At 50.8% G+C, this 16,001-nt stretch overlaps 1 protein-coding gene across 35 annotated transcripts in view; it reads left to right on the forward strand.

The window, feature by feature from the left end:
• The window catches only part of MEF2D (myocyte enhancer factor 2D), a 182,213-nt gene that overhangs the window by 145,781 nt on the left and 20,431 nt on the right, over nt 1–16,001 (forward strand). For 14 of the 35 annotated variants that reach the window (XM_005310950.5, XM_005310952.5, XM_065573643.1 and 11 more), the window contains 3 exons: nt 5,130–5,320; nt 7,538–7,558; nt 12,726–12,855. In XM_005310950.5, coding sequence (XP_005311007.2) covers nt 5,130–5,320; nt 7,538–7,558; nt 12,726–12,855 — 342 coding nt within the window. The remainder of the gene's footprint in view (nt 1–5,129; nt 5,321–7,537; nt 7,559–12,725; nt 12,856–16,001) is intronic. The other 21 variants (XM_065573651.1, XM_065573650.1, XM_024099861.3 and 18 more) reach the window with 3 other exon arrangements.

A 16,001-nucleotide genomic window follows, 5' to 3' on the forward strand; every position in this document is an offset into this window, starting at 1 on the left:
CTGGCTGTGGGAGCGGGGCAACATGAGGCAGCGTCTGGCAGACAGCCCCTCCCTTGCCCCTCTGCGGTGCCTTTAGGCCTCTGGTATATTGCCAGAGTGGGGAGCAGGGACCAGAGCCTGTCCCGGGGTCTTTAGAGCATTCGAAATCGGGCTCTGAATTTTGCTGCTCGAGCTCATCTGCAAAGTCAGGGGTGCTGGGAAAAAGGCACTAAGGACTGGCCCGTACCTCCAGGCAGAGACACGCTCTGTCACTTTCTACCACCCCCCGCCCCCCCCCCCCAACTCACCCACCTCCCCCCGGCCCCCACGTCAGCTGTTGTGAGCGGCTGTTCCAGCTTCTAGCTTGGCAGGTCCCATGAATGTCAGAATTGACGTCACTGAAGCATTCCTCTCATTCCTCCAGCCACTCCAGGAAATGGAAGCGGGGCCGCAGGGAGCCCTGCGATTCTCTCAGCGCCTGTTGTTTTCAACCCAGGCCTCGTTCCCAAGATCCCATCTAGCCCCTGTCCCCACCAAGCCCCAGACAGACTTCAGATGGCAGCATTTGGGGGCAGAGAAGTGGGGAAGAGGGGCGCGCCCCTCGTATTCACTAGGTAGATGAGGCTCTACGGAGCTCCCAGAATCTTGGGGCCAGCCATCGACTTCGGGTTCCACTTGAGACAGTCGCTCCCCTCCTCTGTCCCCGTCCCCCTCACTAGCGCCTTTCTTCCGTTCTCGCGCCCCTCCTCCGTCCCTGTCCCCCTCACTAACGAGGGAGCTGAGCCTGGCAGCGCTGTGCGATCACCTGCGACCCCGGGCGCATTCCTCCCTCTGACCGCAGGCCTGGCTCCATCCCCTGCGCCAGCCCCAGGCGGAAAGAGGGGATTAGGGGTCCTGGCCAGAGCGCGTTGCACTGCGGCTTTTCTCCGATCCCCAGGATTCGCATGGGGGCAGATCGGGACCATGCCTAGAGCGCACTGTGCCGTGGCTATTCTGTGCTCGCCAGGCTCCACGGGGAGCAGAGAGGAGCAGTCATGAGGCTGCTCTAACTTGCCCGGGGGGCTGGGCTGGCTGCCAACAATCTCAGGATACAGGTGCAGACACATCTTAAGGTGTCCCCACTCCCAAGTACAGGAATAGAGTAACTGAGAATCAGGCCCCATGTTTTCAGCCCTCCCTTGCTTGCGCTGAGTCCTGCTCTGCGGAACAATGCAGGGCGATAGGATGAGGGTCTTCAGGAGAGCAGCTAATACACGGCAGGCCCTCTGAAACCAGCGCTGCTGCCGCTTAACTCCCTCCCCTATAGCCCCCCCTTTTCCCTTAGATGGGGGATCAGAACCGCGGGACAGTCTCTGGGTCAAGGCAGCAGACGTTTGTGGCCAATGGGAGTGCGTGATCCGGAGGCGATCGATGTCGCTGGGAATCCAACCCGGGATTTTGCGGGGAACCGGGCCTGAGCAGAAGGCTCTGAGATCCTGCTTCTCTGCTGACTTGTTTTCCTCTGCCCCCCTGCGGGGACGGAGCGGAACAGCTGACATGTGGCACGTTGGGGTCTCAAAGCAGCATGCTTCCTGTGGGGCTTGAACGCGCCACATAAGGGTTCTGGGCCAGATGCTGGCAGATGGCCAGCAAAGAGTAGCGGGCACCTGGCCAGCCGTGTTGCTGACTGTGGGGGTGGGATGCAGAGGAATCCAGCTGGGGGAGGTTTTTCTTCAGCCGAACTTCAACCTGCAACCCACATCTTCCTCCTGTCCCTCCGCTGCCCCTCCCAACCCCCTGAAAGACACAGCTCTGTGGATACAGGGGACTGCATAATTATTGCTATTCTGCACTGGCTCAGAATTTCATGGTGATATCAGGGTTACAACTCAGATCTCCCTGCTCCTAAAGTGCAAGCCCATGCTGCTTGAATTCAAGGAGAATCCCTGATAGCAATATAGGGCTTATGACACATGGCGAGAAGTTCTGATTCCATCCCGCAGAGGGAAGTGTTGCGCATACACATCCGCCAGCCCATTGCAATATACGCCCCCAGATCTGCCCAGACAGTAAGGCAAAATGGTTGCCATGGGAGCCATTTGTGCGTCTTCTGTTAAGGAAGCCTTATGGCTGGAAAACATAAGTGTTTTGAACATCATTCGGCCTTGCCCCACTCTGCTGGCACACGGTCTTGCACAAAACCCTATAGCGAGCGGCTGTGAAAAGAAATCCGCTGAAAGCGCTGAAGGTCGCACAGGAAATTTTATGCACCTCCGTCATCAATTAATATAAAAGCCGGTGGCCTTGCAAACGAGATACGGTCTATGCAGAACACGGTGCGCCCATGGCCCAGGCTAATGTACTGATTTACCAACATGCTCGGGAGCTGCATTTGACGCAGGGGTATATACACACCCCTCCGAGCCCCTTTACAGGGCATAAGCCAACCTCTAACTATTTGGGGTCAGGGTACTGGCTCCAGCAGTTGGTACTGGTTAGAGGCAGCATACTAGGCCGGATAGACCACGGGCCTGGCAATCCCTATGTTCCTTCAATACAAAGCAGCCCAAAACCGAGCAGATTCGACTCCCCCTTAGAAGACCCTGTCTCCAAGGAAAGGGGAACAGCCAGAGTTCCTTTATGTTCCAGCGATCTTCCGCTTCGGGCCAAATTCTGGAGGCCGTTGGCAGCCAATGCAAATTAGAGCAGCCTTGAGGCTTCTCTAACGTACGTGGGGGGGTTCCAAGCTAGCACAGAGCAGTCGGATGAGAACAAAGATGGCTTTAAGATAGCTTTGCCATCTCCCTCCTGCTCAGCTGGGTCAAACGCTCCTTAGCTGTAGCGGAGGATCGGGCCCAGTAATCTGACAACACATCTCCAGTGTCTCCTTGTTAGCCCACATGTTCTCACTGGGCCTGATCCCCCTCTCCCCAGCTGTAGTCAGTGGGAGCATTTCCATCGGTTTCAGCGAAGCCAGACGTTTATGATGGTGTGGTAGCTCCTTTGACTTCAGTGCCGTTCCAGATTTGTAGCTATGCAGAACATTGCACTTGTGCACCAGGCCAATGTAAACACCCACACCCACCTCCCTCCAGTGTCAGGGCATTACCATTTGGGGTCAGAGATCTGGCAGGGTAATTAATGGGTCTAAATTGCAACACAACTCACTTTAAGACCCCTGCACCAGAGCAATCGCGAGGCAGGTCAGACCTACGGGACGACTGACAGTAGCCGGGTTGCGCGGGTTTTCGCCCCAGCTGGGCGCACGTCATGTCTGAAACACCACTGCCACCAAGCCGCCCCCTGAAATGCAGATGTAGCGCGATTGTGAATCTGATTAATAATGCAATCAGCGACCTATTTTTCCCAGTCTAATGTGTGATGAATGTGAGTGCTGAATCTTGGTGATTGCTAAATGTCTTTCTATCTTAGGGGCCTATTCAAAAAATAATAATAATAATCTCATCAGAACAATAATCTCATCCAATTGATTCTTTTCCTGACGTTCATCAAATCTTTTTTTAATTTCTTTTTTTTTTGCTTCGCACGTAAAATTCTAAATTGGGGTCGGGGGAAGGGGAGGACGGATCTCTGCGCTTCACGGGGGTATTGGGATAAGCGGCCCTGATTCTCAGTTACACTTTAAAGTCAGTGTGACTGTGATTTAGGCCCTCTTTGAGGTCCCTTTATGCTGCCAAAATGGTTCAAAGAGGCCCCAATGTAAATGAGAATCAGGCCCTTAATATTTATTACTTGTATTGCAGTAGTGCCTAGAGGCCCCAGTAAGTGGGAGGAAGGGCGGCCTGGTGGTTACGGCTCTAGATTGAGGCTCAGAAAGGTGGGGTCAAGTCCCAGACATTTTTGCAACATCAGGCAAACCTTGGTGCCTCAGTTCCCCATCTCTAAAAAGGGGATAACAACTCTCCTCTGCCTTAGAGCAGTGTTGTAAGGCTGGGATGGACTGGCAGTAGACTGGAATTCAGGAGAGCTGCCTTTAGATCTCAGCACTGCCACAGATTTAAAACTAAATCAATGTCACCGGTTCCTTCTTAGCACAGTTATCAGCACGTCCGTCTCAGATGCAGAAGGCTCTGAGGGCGAGCCTCAGCCCGGGCAGCATTGTTACATAAAGGAACAAATATTTTGGTAATGGGCTCTTCTGACTAGCAGAGACAGGTCCAATATGATCTAAAGGTTGCAAGTTGAAGCCAGACAAATTCAGACTGGAAACAAAGTGCACCATGTGGGGTAATTAACCACTGGAATAGCTTGACCCAGGCTCTCGGGGGATTCTCCATCCCTGGCAATTTGAAATCAGGATTGGATCTTTTTCGAAAAGATGGAATTATTTTATGGAAGTTCTCTGGCCGGTGTTACACAGCAGGTCAGACTAGATCAGAGGTCCCCAAACTGTGCGGTGGGGATGGAAGAATGTTGGGGGGAGCGGCGGGGCCGCCCGTGGGGGGCGGGGAGGGAGCACCACCCAGCCCCACTCCCAACCGTGGTTCCATTCCCGGCCCCGGACCCAGACCCTCCCCTAGCTGCGGCCCCATCTTTGGCCCCCTTACCTCTGTCCGTGCCCTGCCCCCACCTCCTCCTGCAGCCACGGTCCTATTCCCGGCTCCTGGGCACGGACAGGGATGGGGGGGTGGGGAGGGGTGACTGTGAAAAGTTTGGGGACCCATGATTACAATGATGCCTTCTGGCCTTGGAATCTATGACAACAAAAATGCATGATCGCTTGTGAGGTGCTCAGAGACTGTAGTGGTGGGAGCAGCTGAGAGCTAAGCTGGGTGCTGGGCATTGTGGTCAGACAGCCCCTGCCCCAAAGAGCTCCCAGTTCGAAGAGACCCGCCCGACAAAGGGGGAGAGCGAGGAAGGATCACTGGGCCCAATTCTCTTTTACACGAAGGCCCCTTCGGGTCGCTCCAGCACTGCAAGGGGCCTCAGAATGGGCAGAAATGACGTTAAGCCCTCATTGCACTGTGTAAAGGGGACTTGGTCTAAGTCAGAACGAGGCCCCTGCTTTTTGGTATTGCAGCCTTTGAACGCTCATTCCGCAGGGGTGTCAATGGGGGGAATAGGGCCCCAGGTGCAGGGCGATGGAGAACCGAGCCCTGCGTGTCCTCTTCTGACTGTTTCCGAAATGTCTCTGCTTCTCCCCCTTGCAGGAAACGGGTATGTCAGTGCCAGAGCCTCGCCGGGTCTCCTCCCGGTCTCAAACGGCAACACCATGGGCAAGATCATCCCGGCAAAGTCGCCGCCGCCGCCCTCCCACGGCACGCAGCTCGCCGCCAACAGCCGCAAGCCGGACTTACGCGTGATCACCTCGCAGGGCGCAAAGGGTTTGATGCACCATTTGGTGAGTGCCGCTGAATTCTGGGGGGGGGGAGAATTGTCTCGGGGTCTGAGCTGCTGCAGCTCCCACTGGCAGTCGGCTTCCCCAGCCGTAGCCCATCCAAGGCGGGGTGTTGCCATTGGCTTGTTACTCGAGACTGCTGCGGTATTTCCTAGTAACGGTGCATAATGCTGCAGCTGATGACAGCGCTGCTGCTGGATTATTACTCTAAAGTACTCTTAGTATTCCCCAGTAATGGCCCATAACGTTGCAGTTTACCGTGGTGTTGCTGTAGACTATTGCGATATTCCCCAGGAGTAGCCAGGCTATGACATGACAAGCTAACAAGATCTTACTTGGTCCTGCCTCGGCGCAAGGGGCTGGACTAGATGACCTCTCGAGGTCCCTTCCAGCCCGCCCTTGCTAGGATTTGACGATTCTCAGATTGTAAAGGTGGATGCCTGGCTCTGTCTTAGGGGCCTGACTCTGTAATTTTCAGGCCCCTTCGGACTGCCAGAGCGGTGTAAAGTGGCCTCCGTGTAACTGAGAATCAACCCCTGGGGGGAAAGGGGCGTTTCACGCTGGGCTTGTCTTCACTGCAAAGTAAACTCGAGTTATAACCTGAGCGTTGCCTCTCCCTTGAGTCCTGTCCACACGCACAAACCCTTAACTCAAGTGGGGTGCTATTAACTCACACTGGCTGGCCCGTGACGGGGTATTGATTACCGCTTGAGTTAGCGCATCAGCTGCTAACACATCACTGTGGTTCTGTCCACACTGCAGATAAAAGGTGTGTGCTTAATGTGGATTAGCTAACTTGGGTTAGAATAGCAGTGAAGACATGGTAACTCAGTTTTTAACTTGGGTGAGAGCTCAAAGTCAACCCCAGGCTTCCCCTGGGCTTTAATTCAAGTTAAGAACACAGCTATTTGGCAATGTAGACCTGCCTCTGGGTACGGATAACTAACCGGAGTGGTGTTAACTTGAGTGTAGATAACTCGAGTTAACTCTGCAGTGAAGACATAGGCATTGAGTTAGCTAACTTGGTTTTATACCCCCCTCACACCTTTCTTCCCATCTTAGCCAGTCCCAGTCAGAGTACTCAGAATATGTCTACACTACAACTGCTAGAACAGAATTGCAGCTCTGTTCCTGGAGTGTGACATTTTTCACAACCCCGAGCGACATAGCTAGATCAACTTACGTTTTTTGGTGTGGACGAGGCTTCGCATGCGGAAAGTTACCTACTCACATAAGCGTATGCAGGACTGGGGCTGAAGAGAATCAGTCTAAACTGTCTATGCCAAAAATAAAACTAAGCAAAAGATTCAGATGCACAAAAAGCCATGGAAAAGTTTGGAAAAACAAAACAATATTGGCCACTTCAAATCCAAAATAACAGACAGGGATCACACCACGTTTCTGAGACCTTGTCTACACACAAAAGTTGTCCCACATTAACTATACCAGTCTAGTTAAAGGGATGCAACCTCCCCTAGTGTGGACACAGTTATACTGGTATAAAGATGCTTACAGACGCCCCCCGACTTACGCAATCGTTCTGTTCCGGAAAACCTTTGCGTAACTCGAATTTTACGTAAGTCGGAAACGTATACCCGTACGTTACGCAAAAATTTCTGCAACTCGAAAATCCTATGTCTGGCTTATGGAATTTTTTCCGTAAGTGTGAATTTGCGTAAGTCAGGTCTTGCGTAACCCGGGGAGCGTCTGTATACTCTCCTGTACAGGGGTTGAATGGGGATAACTGTATCGGTTTTAGCCCACGAAAGCTTATGCTCAAATAAATGTGTTAGTCTCTAAGGTGCCACAAATACTCCTTGTTCTTTTTGCTGATACAGACTAACATGGCTACCCCTCTGAAACCTAACCTCTAGAGTTGTACTAGTGCACAAACTGTGTGGAGAGCAAGCTTTAGCGGTTTTGAAGAAGTTTCTCGGGAAGAGAAATGCATTAGCCTCTTTATTTCTGCTCATGAGAACACAGCACTGAAGACTGCAGGCTTGAGGCCCCTTTACATCGTGATGGCAGCATAAAGGAGTCCTAAAGTGGATGTTGATGTAATTTGTGGCCACCTTAGGGCCCCTTTCTCCTGCCGGAGCTGGGTAAAGGGGCCTTAGTGCAAATGAGAATCAGGCCTTTGGAGTTGGGCTTGGAACCAGTTGGCGAAAGGCGTACATGTAATGGTGCCTCTTGGTTTTATTTCTGTTCTTCTGCATTCAGACGGAGGACCACTTGGATCTGGTGAGTTGCCTTGTGCTGTGTGTGTGTTTCCTTCGAGTCCTGTCCTGACATGAGTCTTTTTGTTTCCTTTAACACCTCCTTAAAGAACAGGCCTGGAGGGATGGGGGCAGGGGTTAAAGAAGGCATTGAACGTCATGGGCCTAATTCTCGTTGACTCCGTTGCACTGCTCTGGTGGTGCAAAGGAGCCTTAAAGTCAGCACAACGGTAATTTCCAGTCCTATTATTTTATAGAGCAGCCAAGAATTGGGCCCTAGGAATCTATATGTTAGGGAAAATCCTTTTCTGCATGGCAGAGAAAAGCTATAGGCCCGGGTCCCCAGCTGGTTTAAATGAGCACAGTTCCATTGAAGTCAAAGGGCCAACTCTCCAGCTGGTGTTAACATTGGTGTCACTCCATTCTAGTCAATGGGCCAGATCCCTAATTGGTGTAGACTGGTGTCACCCCACTGGAGTCAATGGGCCAGATCCCCAGCGAGGATAAATCAGCATCGTCCCATTGGCGTCACGGAGTCGTATCCTCAGCTGATATCAATCGGCATAGCTCCAGGAAGTTCAAAAGAGCTACGCTGATTTTACGCCACTTGGGGATCTGGCCTAACGCCGTTACAAGGGAAGCAGGAAATAAATCAAGTTCTTCAAATACTAAGAACTCTTTAAAAAAACAACAACCCAAAAAATGGAAAGTGAAATCTGAATTCTCCGACCCACCCGTTCATTCCCAAGAACTAATCTCTGCAGAGGAACACGGCGTCTCATTATTTGTATCGCTTTTCCTGCCAGCAAAGTGAGTGCTGTCACCTTGTTTGTGGCAATAATACCATTTCGTCCTGATGCTATTCTGGTGCAGTGCGGACGGGGAACAGGGTCGTGGCAGTCAGGAAAGGTTATAATAGACATAAATTACAGTCCTGCAGGGCACTAATGGAAAGGTCTCTGGAGGCAAATTGCAGGTGCCTTGCCCACCCTGCCAACAGGCAGTGTGGCCTAGTAGGTAAAGCACTGGATGGGAACTCGGCAGACGTAGGTTCTACTCCTGGCTCTGCTGCTGGGTGACCTTAGGCAAGACGCTTCCCTGCTCTATGCCTCAGTTTCTCCTTCTGTAAAATGGGGATAACGGTATGGGCCTCTGTGATAAAGCACTTTGAGATCTGCTGATGAAAAGTGCTGTTTAAGAGCTTGGTAATTTTATTGCTGTATAAACCCGTCCCATTTAGTGCAAACGCTCTCTTGGCTCTGTTAACACAAAGGTCAGCTCAAACCGTCTCCTCCTACTTGGCTCCCTCCATATTGCTCAGCCCACCTCCCAGGTCCTCTTTCTATAAACAACCTCTCCCACCTCCTTTATACACAGGCATAGCGGTGAGTCACCTGCCTCTCAGTGAGTCAGCAGAACCCACTTAACCCTTCGCCAGCAGGATCAACCCCAGCTAACAGAGTGGGCGTGTTTCTGGCAGCTTCTGAGCCAGAGACCGTGGAGAGCACCACAAGAGGGTTCACAGACAATTTAAAGGGATATTACCCTATTCTTATACACGACACTTGAGACTTTTCATTGGAAGTGTAGAGCTATCCCCATCCATCACGACGTCAGTGACCAGAGATTTCACCTGGGAGCATGTGTGCATGATGTTGTAATGATCTCGAATGGAAGTGTGGCACTCCGAACAGTTAACAATCTCGCATGGCTGTCAAAATAACCAGGGGCAGTGGAGAGCATTAGAATTTGCCTGCATGGAGAGGCACTAAAACTTTGTTAATTATAACAACCTGGCATGGCGTGAAATCACAGCGAGTCCTAAACTGATGACTTGATTGCAGTGTTGGGGCCTGATTCACTAAGGCCCCTTTATATCACTCGCGGAGTAAGGCCCCTTTACCCTGCGAGAGTGGTGGGAAAGGGCCGCAGCCCCTGGGTGTTTTACACTTTTATCATCTTGCTATTGGTGTAACACTCCCATCAACCCTGCAGAACGGAAGAAGCTGCCTCCCTCCATTTGCTCTTTAGGGGAGTTGTTTTTCACATTGTTTGGGGGGGAAAGCTGTTTGTTTGGCTTCATCCTGAACCTTCCTGGGATCTTCAGAGTCAGGGAATAGGACCAGTGCTTGGTCCTTACAGGCTCAAATTCACTCCTGTGCAGAGGAGCTGCAGAAAATCTAAAGGGCTTGTCTACATTGGAGGAATTGACCAGAATAGCTATTATGGAATAAGCTGTTCTACAAAAACTACTCCAGAAGATCTCTTGTGTGGACACTTCTATTCTGGAATAGCTATAATGCTTTAGGGTTTGTCTACACGCGAAATTTATTCCAGATTAAGGTAGGGTGTTCATTTAAAGGAGAGTACCTATTCTTGAGTAACTCCATGTGTGGGCCATCTTCCAATGTGGATTAAGCTAATTCGGCATAAGGCACTCTTATTCTAGGGCTAGGTCTACACTGGAGGGGGGTCGACCTAAGATATGCAACTTCAGCTACGCAAATAGTGTAGCTGAAGTCGGCGTATCTTAGGTCGATTTACCTGGCCATGAGGATGGCGGCAAATCGACCACTGCTGCTCCCCCGTCGACTCTGCTTCCGCCTCTCACCGTGGTGGAGTTCTGGAGTCGACGGCAGAGCGATCAGGGATCGATTTTATCGCGTCTACACTAGATGTGATAAATCGATCCCCGATAGATCCGGCGGGTAGTGTAGACATACCCTAGAATAAGAGCATTTATACATGGAGTTATTCCAGAATAGCTATTCCAGAATAACTCCGGGTATAGACAAGCCCTTAAATTTCCATCCGACCTTTTTCTGAACTAACTTCTCCTTGTAGACATGCCCTTACACATTCCACTTAAATCCTAATCTGAGAACTATGGGCCTGAGTCTCCCTTGCCCTTTACCTTGGGCAAAGTGGATGCACAATACCAGCAATCTCATCTGGTAGTGCTTTGCAAGGGGCCTGATTCCCATTTACTCTAAGGCCCCTTTACACCACTCTGGTTATGCAAAGGGACTTACAGTGACTGTAGCAAACCCTTTCTAGTGTAGACAAGGCCTTAGTATAAATGTGAATCAGGCCCAGTGTGCAGGGGGGGAACCGGGCTCTTGAAATGAGACTGAAGTGGTGCATGGTCCTTGGGCTGGTGGATCCCAGCTCTGATTTCCCTTCCCCTTGTCTAGGAACTCAAGTAAGGTCTGTACACTGGGCTTCTCAGGAGCCAGAAAATGGCTTTTGGAAGGCCAGGGTCAGAGCAGTACACTGCACCCAATCCCAGATGGTAGTCATCGGCGTGGCTTGTTACCGTGGGCTGGCTGGACCCCAAACCAAATCCTAGCCACCACTAAGGCATTTGTGCGCGCCTCGGAAACCTGTTTCTCCAGCCTCAAGGTTTAGTCATTCTCGCCCGTATAATCGTCCGCCCTTGGTTATTTGGAGCTGATCCGTCCACCGACCTGCCGCTTTGCAAAGAGCTGGCTTCTGAAACTGGCGCGCCAGGGTGCTGCCAGGCTAAGGAGACACTGACTGACCGTTTGGTGCTTTCAAATGCTAAGGCGCGGCGGAGTGGGGAGTTGCATCAGCCTTGAGCGTGAATCCTGTCTAAATCTGTCTGTCTAGAGGCCCTAGAGCACCCCGTCTCTGAACGCTTCCCGGGTAAATCGGATCAGCACAGCCGCGGTCTCCTGGCGGCATCTTCACGTGCCATTTTCGGAGGGGGTTCCCTTGCTCCCTGTCCTTCACAACCCGCAAGGCAGCTGTCGCCCTCCGCTCCCATTGACCGGGGGCAGACAGCAACTCGCTGTCTCGACCGACCGGGGCCCGAAATGACCTGGCCGGCATCGCGCCATGCCAAGCATGGTCTAAGCTGGATTCTGTTTCGGGTTTCCTTGGGTGACATGTGCCCGGGTGCCTGGGATTAGAGTCAAGCCTCTTGAGTCTGATTTAAATCAGATTAACATAGGCAGCCCGGATTATCTGATTTGCAAACAGGGCCTAATCCTGCCCTCAGATCCACCCAAATAACTGCCGGGGGGGGGGAAGAGGGGTTAGGTGCTGCTATCCCAGGGCAGCATGTTTGCATAGTGTGCCAGTGGGCCTCAGGGGGCCACTCTTTAAAATGGGGGCTTGTTAATGACTGAGTCCCACAGATCTCACTGCCAAGAGATGCCGAGTACCCTCGATTCCCAGGGAAGTCAAGGGGACTGATTCTCAGGCACGTTCCATCCAGGGATGGAGGAAGTTAAGATAGCTTTAAGTCACCTTTGTACTTCTCGGGCCTGATCCTCATTTTCACCGGGGTCCCTTCAGACTGTTCTGGTAACATAAAGGGTCCTTAAACTGGGTATAAATTACCTTGGACAAGTCAAAGTCTATCCGTGCCTCAGTTTCCCCCATCTGTACAATGATAGCACTGCCCTATCTCACGGGGGTGGGGGGGTGGGTTGTGAGGACAAATGCATTAAAGACTATAGCACGCTCACGTACGGGGGTGAGGGGAGCCAGATAATTACCTAAGATAAATAGTCTTTCCAGCCCCTGGTGTGTAAATTAGAGCAACCTCAGGGCATTCGTCTTAAGAGTAAAATTCACCTCTGTGCAGAGTGCCAGCACAAGAACTATGCAAGCCAGAAAAACAGGATTTAAGTGGGACATAAGTGGCACATAGGACCTCTCTGCGGGGTGAGTGTCCCTGAAAGCCCTTCCACAGCTTCCCCTGCTGTTTTGTTTAAAAAAGAAGCATCTCTTTGAACCGATTCACTTTGGCTGGTTTGCTTAAGGCAAGTTACATTGAACTATATTCTCCTTTAAATGAAGGCCTCTTTTCCCTGCTCGGGCAGGGAAATGGCGCCTTAGTGCCATGGAGAATCAGGCCTGGGGTATTTTAAACATCAGAAGGAAAAGAATAAAATAAAACCCAGTGCAAATGATCCAGCTACAGAAGGGCATACGGGTCCTGAGAGCCTGGAACTGATGGATTTGAAAGTGGGCTGGTGTTTTAATCTGCTGCGTACAGGAGTTCCCCAGATGGCTAAGACCAGCGCTCCGTCTATCCTACCGCTCTGTCTCCAACAGTGCCCAGCGGTAGGTGTCAGGAGCCCTGCAGTCGGCGGTTACAGTCCTCACCCACCGGTGGTTTAAACGCATCCAGCTTCTAATTCCTTCTCCGTTTGCTTCCCCAGCAGAATGCACAGAGGTTAGGAGTCTCCCAAGCAACTCATTCTTTAACCACGCCTGTCGTGTCGGTGGCCACTCCAAGTCTGCTGACCCAGGGCCTGCCTTTCTCTGCCATGCCCACCGCGTACAACACAGGTCAGTGCGACGGACGTGAAAGTATGGGGTTGATTGGAACCGCCGCCAGGATGTTGCCAACTTTTCCCACACGATGCGTAACATCCTGTGGAACTCCTTGCCACAAGATATCGCTGAGGATAAGAGCTTAGCAGTATTTTTTGTTTTTAAAGAGTGGTCGTTTATATGGATAATGAGAACGTCCGCTGTTACATCAGTAAGGATTTTAAGGCCGTGATTTTCGTTTCCACTAAGGCCTCATTGCGCCGTTGTGGCAATGTAAAAGTGCCTTGAAGTGGGTGCTAATTACGGTTACATCCACTTCCTGGCCCTTTTATGCTTCCAATGCAGTGTAAAGAAGTCTTAGTGCAAATGAGCGTCCGGACCAAAACCCAGCATCCGTCTGGGCATCAGGGCCGGCTCCAGGCACCAGCTGAGCAAGCTGGTGCTTGGGGCGGCAGATGGTTGGAGGCGGCATTCTGCCCAATCCTAGGGCGGCACGGACGCTTTTTTGTTTTGTTTTGTTTGTTTTTGTTCCGCTCCGGCCGCCCTGTAGGGGGCGGCAGCGCAGAGAACCAGAGCACCCTGCAGGGCAGTCCTCTTCCTTCCCTCCCCGCCGACCGGAGCGGAGCCCTCGTGGCAGGCGGCAGGAGGCGGCGCAGCGGGAGGGGCCAAAAAGTTAGAGACTTGCTTGGGACGGCCAAAAAGTCAGAGCCGGCCCTGCTGGGCATAAGCCAGTTACTAACTGATCGGGGTTAGGAAGAAAGAGAGAGGAAGGTTATGGAACATCTGTCCCCAGAAAAGGCAGTAGGTCTCTGGAACCTGTCCCACACCCGTGCAGAGTGGCAGGTTTGGCACCTGCTCAGAGAATATCTCGTAAAAATGCTGTATGAAGCGGTTTGTCTGGAAGAGCCCGGAGTAGGCGGGTGGGGAAACACCCTCTTATAATTAATAGGTGTAGCCCACCAGATGTCTGCTCACAGGCAAGTAGAAGTCTCCCGTCCTTGCCTGGATTTCAACCTTGCTCAGAGCGTCCAGGGCAAGGCTAGATTATGAATGCAGCGTAGGCTTGCGCTCATCCCTCTGCATAGGGGTGACGGGGAAAATGTTCAAACGTGGCTGCCCGAATATTTGGCTCAACGGCCTGATATCAGAGCTGCTATTGTGATGATCATTGCTCATATGACTGTGGGGTCCCGCTGTTCCAGATGAGACAAGGGCCCCTTTGTGCTGGGGGCTACACACACACACACACACACGATGTGGGACAGTCTCTTCCCCCAAAAAGCTTCCAGTCTAAGAGGTCTCATCTTTCCTCCGCTCTTTGACGACGCAGAAGTTTTCTCCGCTGTGCATTTGCGAGCGGCTGAGCCAATCGGCTGTTCTTAAATAATAACCATTTCCAAAGTGAATTAAACTAAACCCAGTGAAGCCCACCTGAATTCTGAATGAGAGCATCCACACGGGGGTTTAATTCGGTTTAACTAATCCACTTTCAATTCACACTTTTCGGTATTTGAGATTACTTTTCCTGAGTGTCCCCTGTACACAATCCCCAGTTAGGGTTATCTGGAATTTGAACTGCCCTGGGCTTTAGATGGGCTTGGGGTGAGCGTCCTCCCTCCAGGAGAAGTGTATAACCCGCTCAGCCATCTGCCCCCTCTATGTCTGCTCTGCGGAGCCTACCAAATTAGCGCAAACTATAGCAAGGTACATTTCCACGTGTGGGAAAATCTGCAGTTCAGTCCCCAAGCGTTGCCTAAAACTGGTAGCTGTCACGCCCAGTGGCTGTAAAGTGCTACCAAGCCTGAATGGTTCCCAGCTGGTGTAAATTACTGAGCCAGGCACAGAGCCGCAGAGAATCAAGGGTTGGGACTTTCTGGTGGGTGTGCCGCAGATCGGCATAAGTAACTTTGGCAGCCTTTCAGCTCCCCTTCAGCCATCTCTTTGTGACGTGCTGCTGCAGGCAGGTTTGTCCCTGCAGGGGTGGGGAAGACTGAAACCACAAACGCCCAACAGGAGAGGTGGGGTGCGGTGGGTGATGAGTGGCGCACAGGAATTCTGGCTCTATTGTGTGCGCATCAAATGCTGAGACAATACAGCAGAACCGCCTTTGATCAAAGGTCAGTTCTTTTAGCAGAAAACAATTCTCTGGCAACGCATAGTTACTCCCAGCCTGGCCAGCTCTCATGATTTTACAGCAAGTTTCATGATATTTGGTCTTTTTCTGAAAGCTCCTGCTCCTGGAGTCATGTGATTATATGAAATGTCATCTCGTTTTTTAAGTACATTTCTAGCCTTCATGATTGCTGAGAAGAGCTGGAAAACATGACTCCTGAATGCTCAAAAAACAGATTTTTAAGCCAGTCTTGTGGTTTTTCAGGGACATGATTCATGCTGCTTAAGCACCTGGGATTGGCAAAACTGTTATTGTCTCTTTGGGATTGAGGTACATAACAGATATCTCCAGCCCCTGAGAGGTTACAAGAATTGTATATATAAAAAATACTTACATCCCCTAATGTGGTGGAGTAAAGAGGCCTTAATGTAAAGTGAGGCCCAGTATCTCTCTGTGTGTAGTTACTAAACCTATGCGCGCGCGCACACACACACACACAAATTGTCACTAGAAATTTGCCCTTCCCCCACCCTCCTGCCCAATTGCATTTTTCAGGGCACCAAAACGATTTGTGAATCAGATTTGCAAAATAGTTTCAGCTGAACCTCATCCCCCCCAAAAATCCCTGAACACAAATCTCTGAAGAGTCAAAATGGTTTGTTTAGAAAGTATCAAAACAAACTACTTTGACATTTAATTTCAAACTGACTTTTTTTAAACAAAATGTCAATTTGAATTAATGTTCAAAATGTTTTGTTTGACCTGAGTGAAACCATTTTGGCTTTCATTTTGTCCAGAAACCTGAAAAAATTCCATTTTGGTTCAAAACAAATAGTGAGGGTTTTTTTGTTTTTGTTTTAGTTTTTTGAGTTTGGTCACCAAATTTAAAAAAAACCAACGAAACAAACAAACAAACAAAAACCCAAACAAACCCACCCAACCCCAAACTAACCACAACCAATTTCTTGTTCAGCTCTAGTAGTTAGTATATATGAATGTCTTCCTCTGGCATATGAGAATAGGGTGTGTTCATAAGTTTATATGCTTG

Source organism: Chrysemys picta, chromosome 20 (assembly GCF_011386835.1).
Source record: "Chrysemys picta bellii isolate R12L10 chromosome 20, ASM1138683v2, whole genome shotgun sequence".
Lineage (NCBI taxonomy): Eukaryota > Metazoa > Chordata > Testudines > Emydidae > Chrysemys > Chrysemys picta.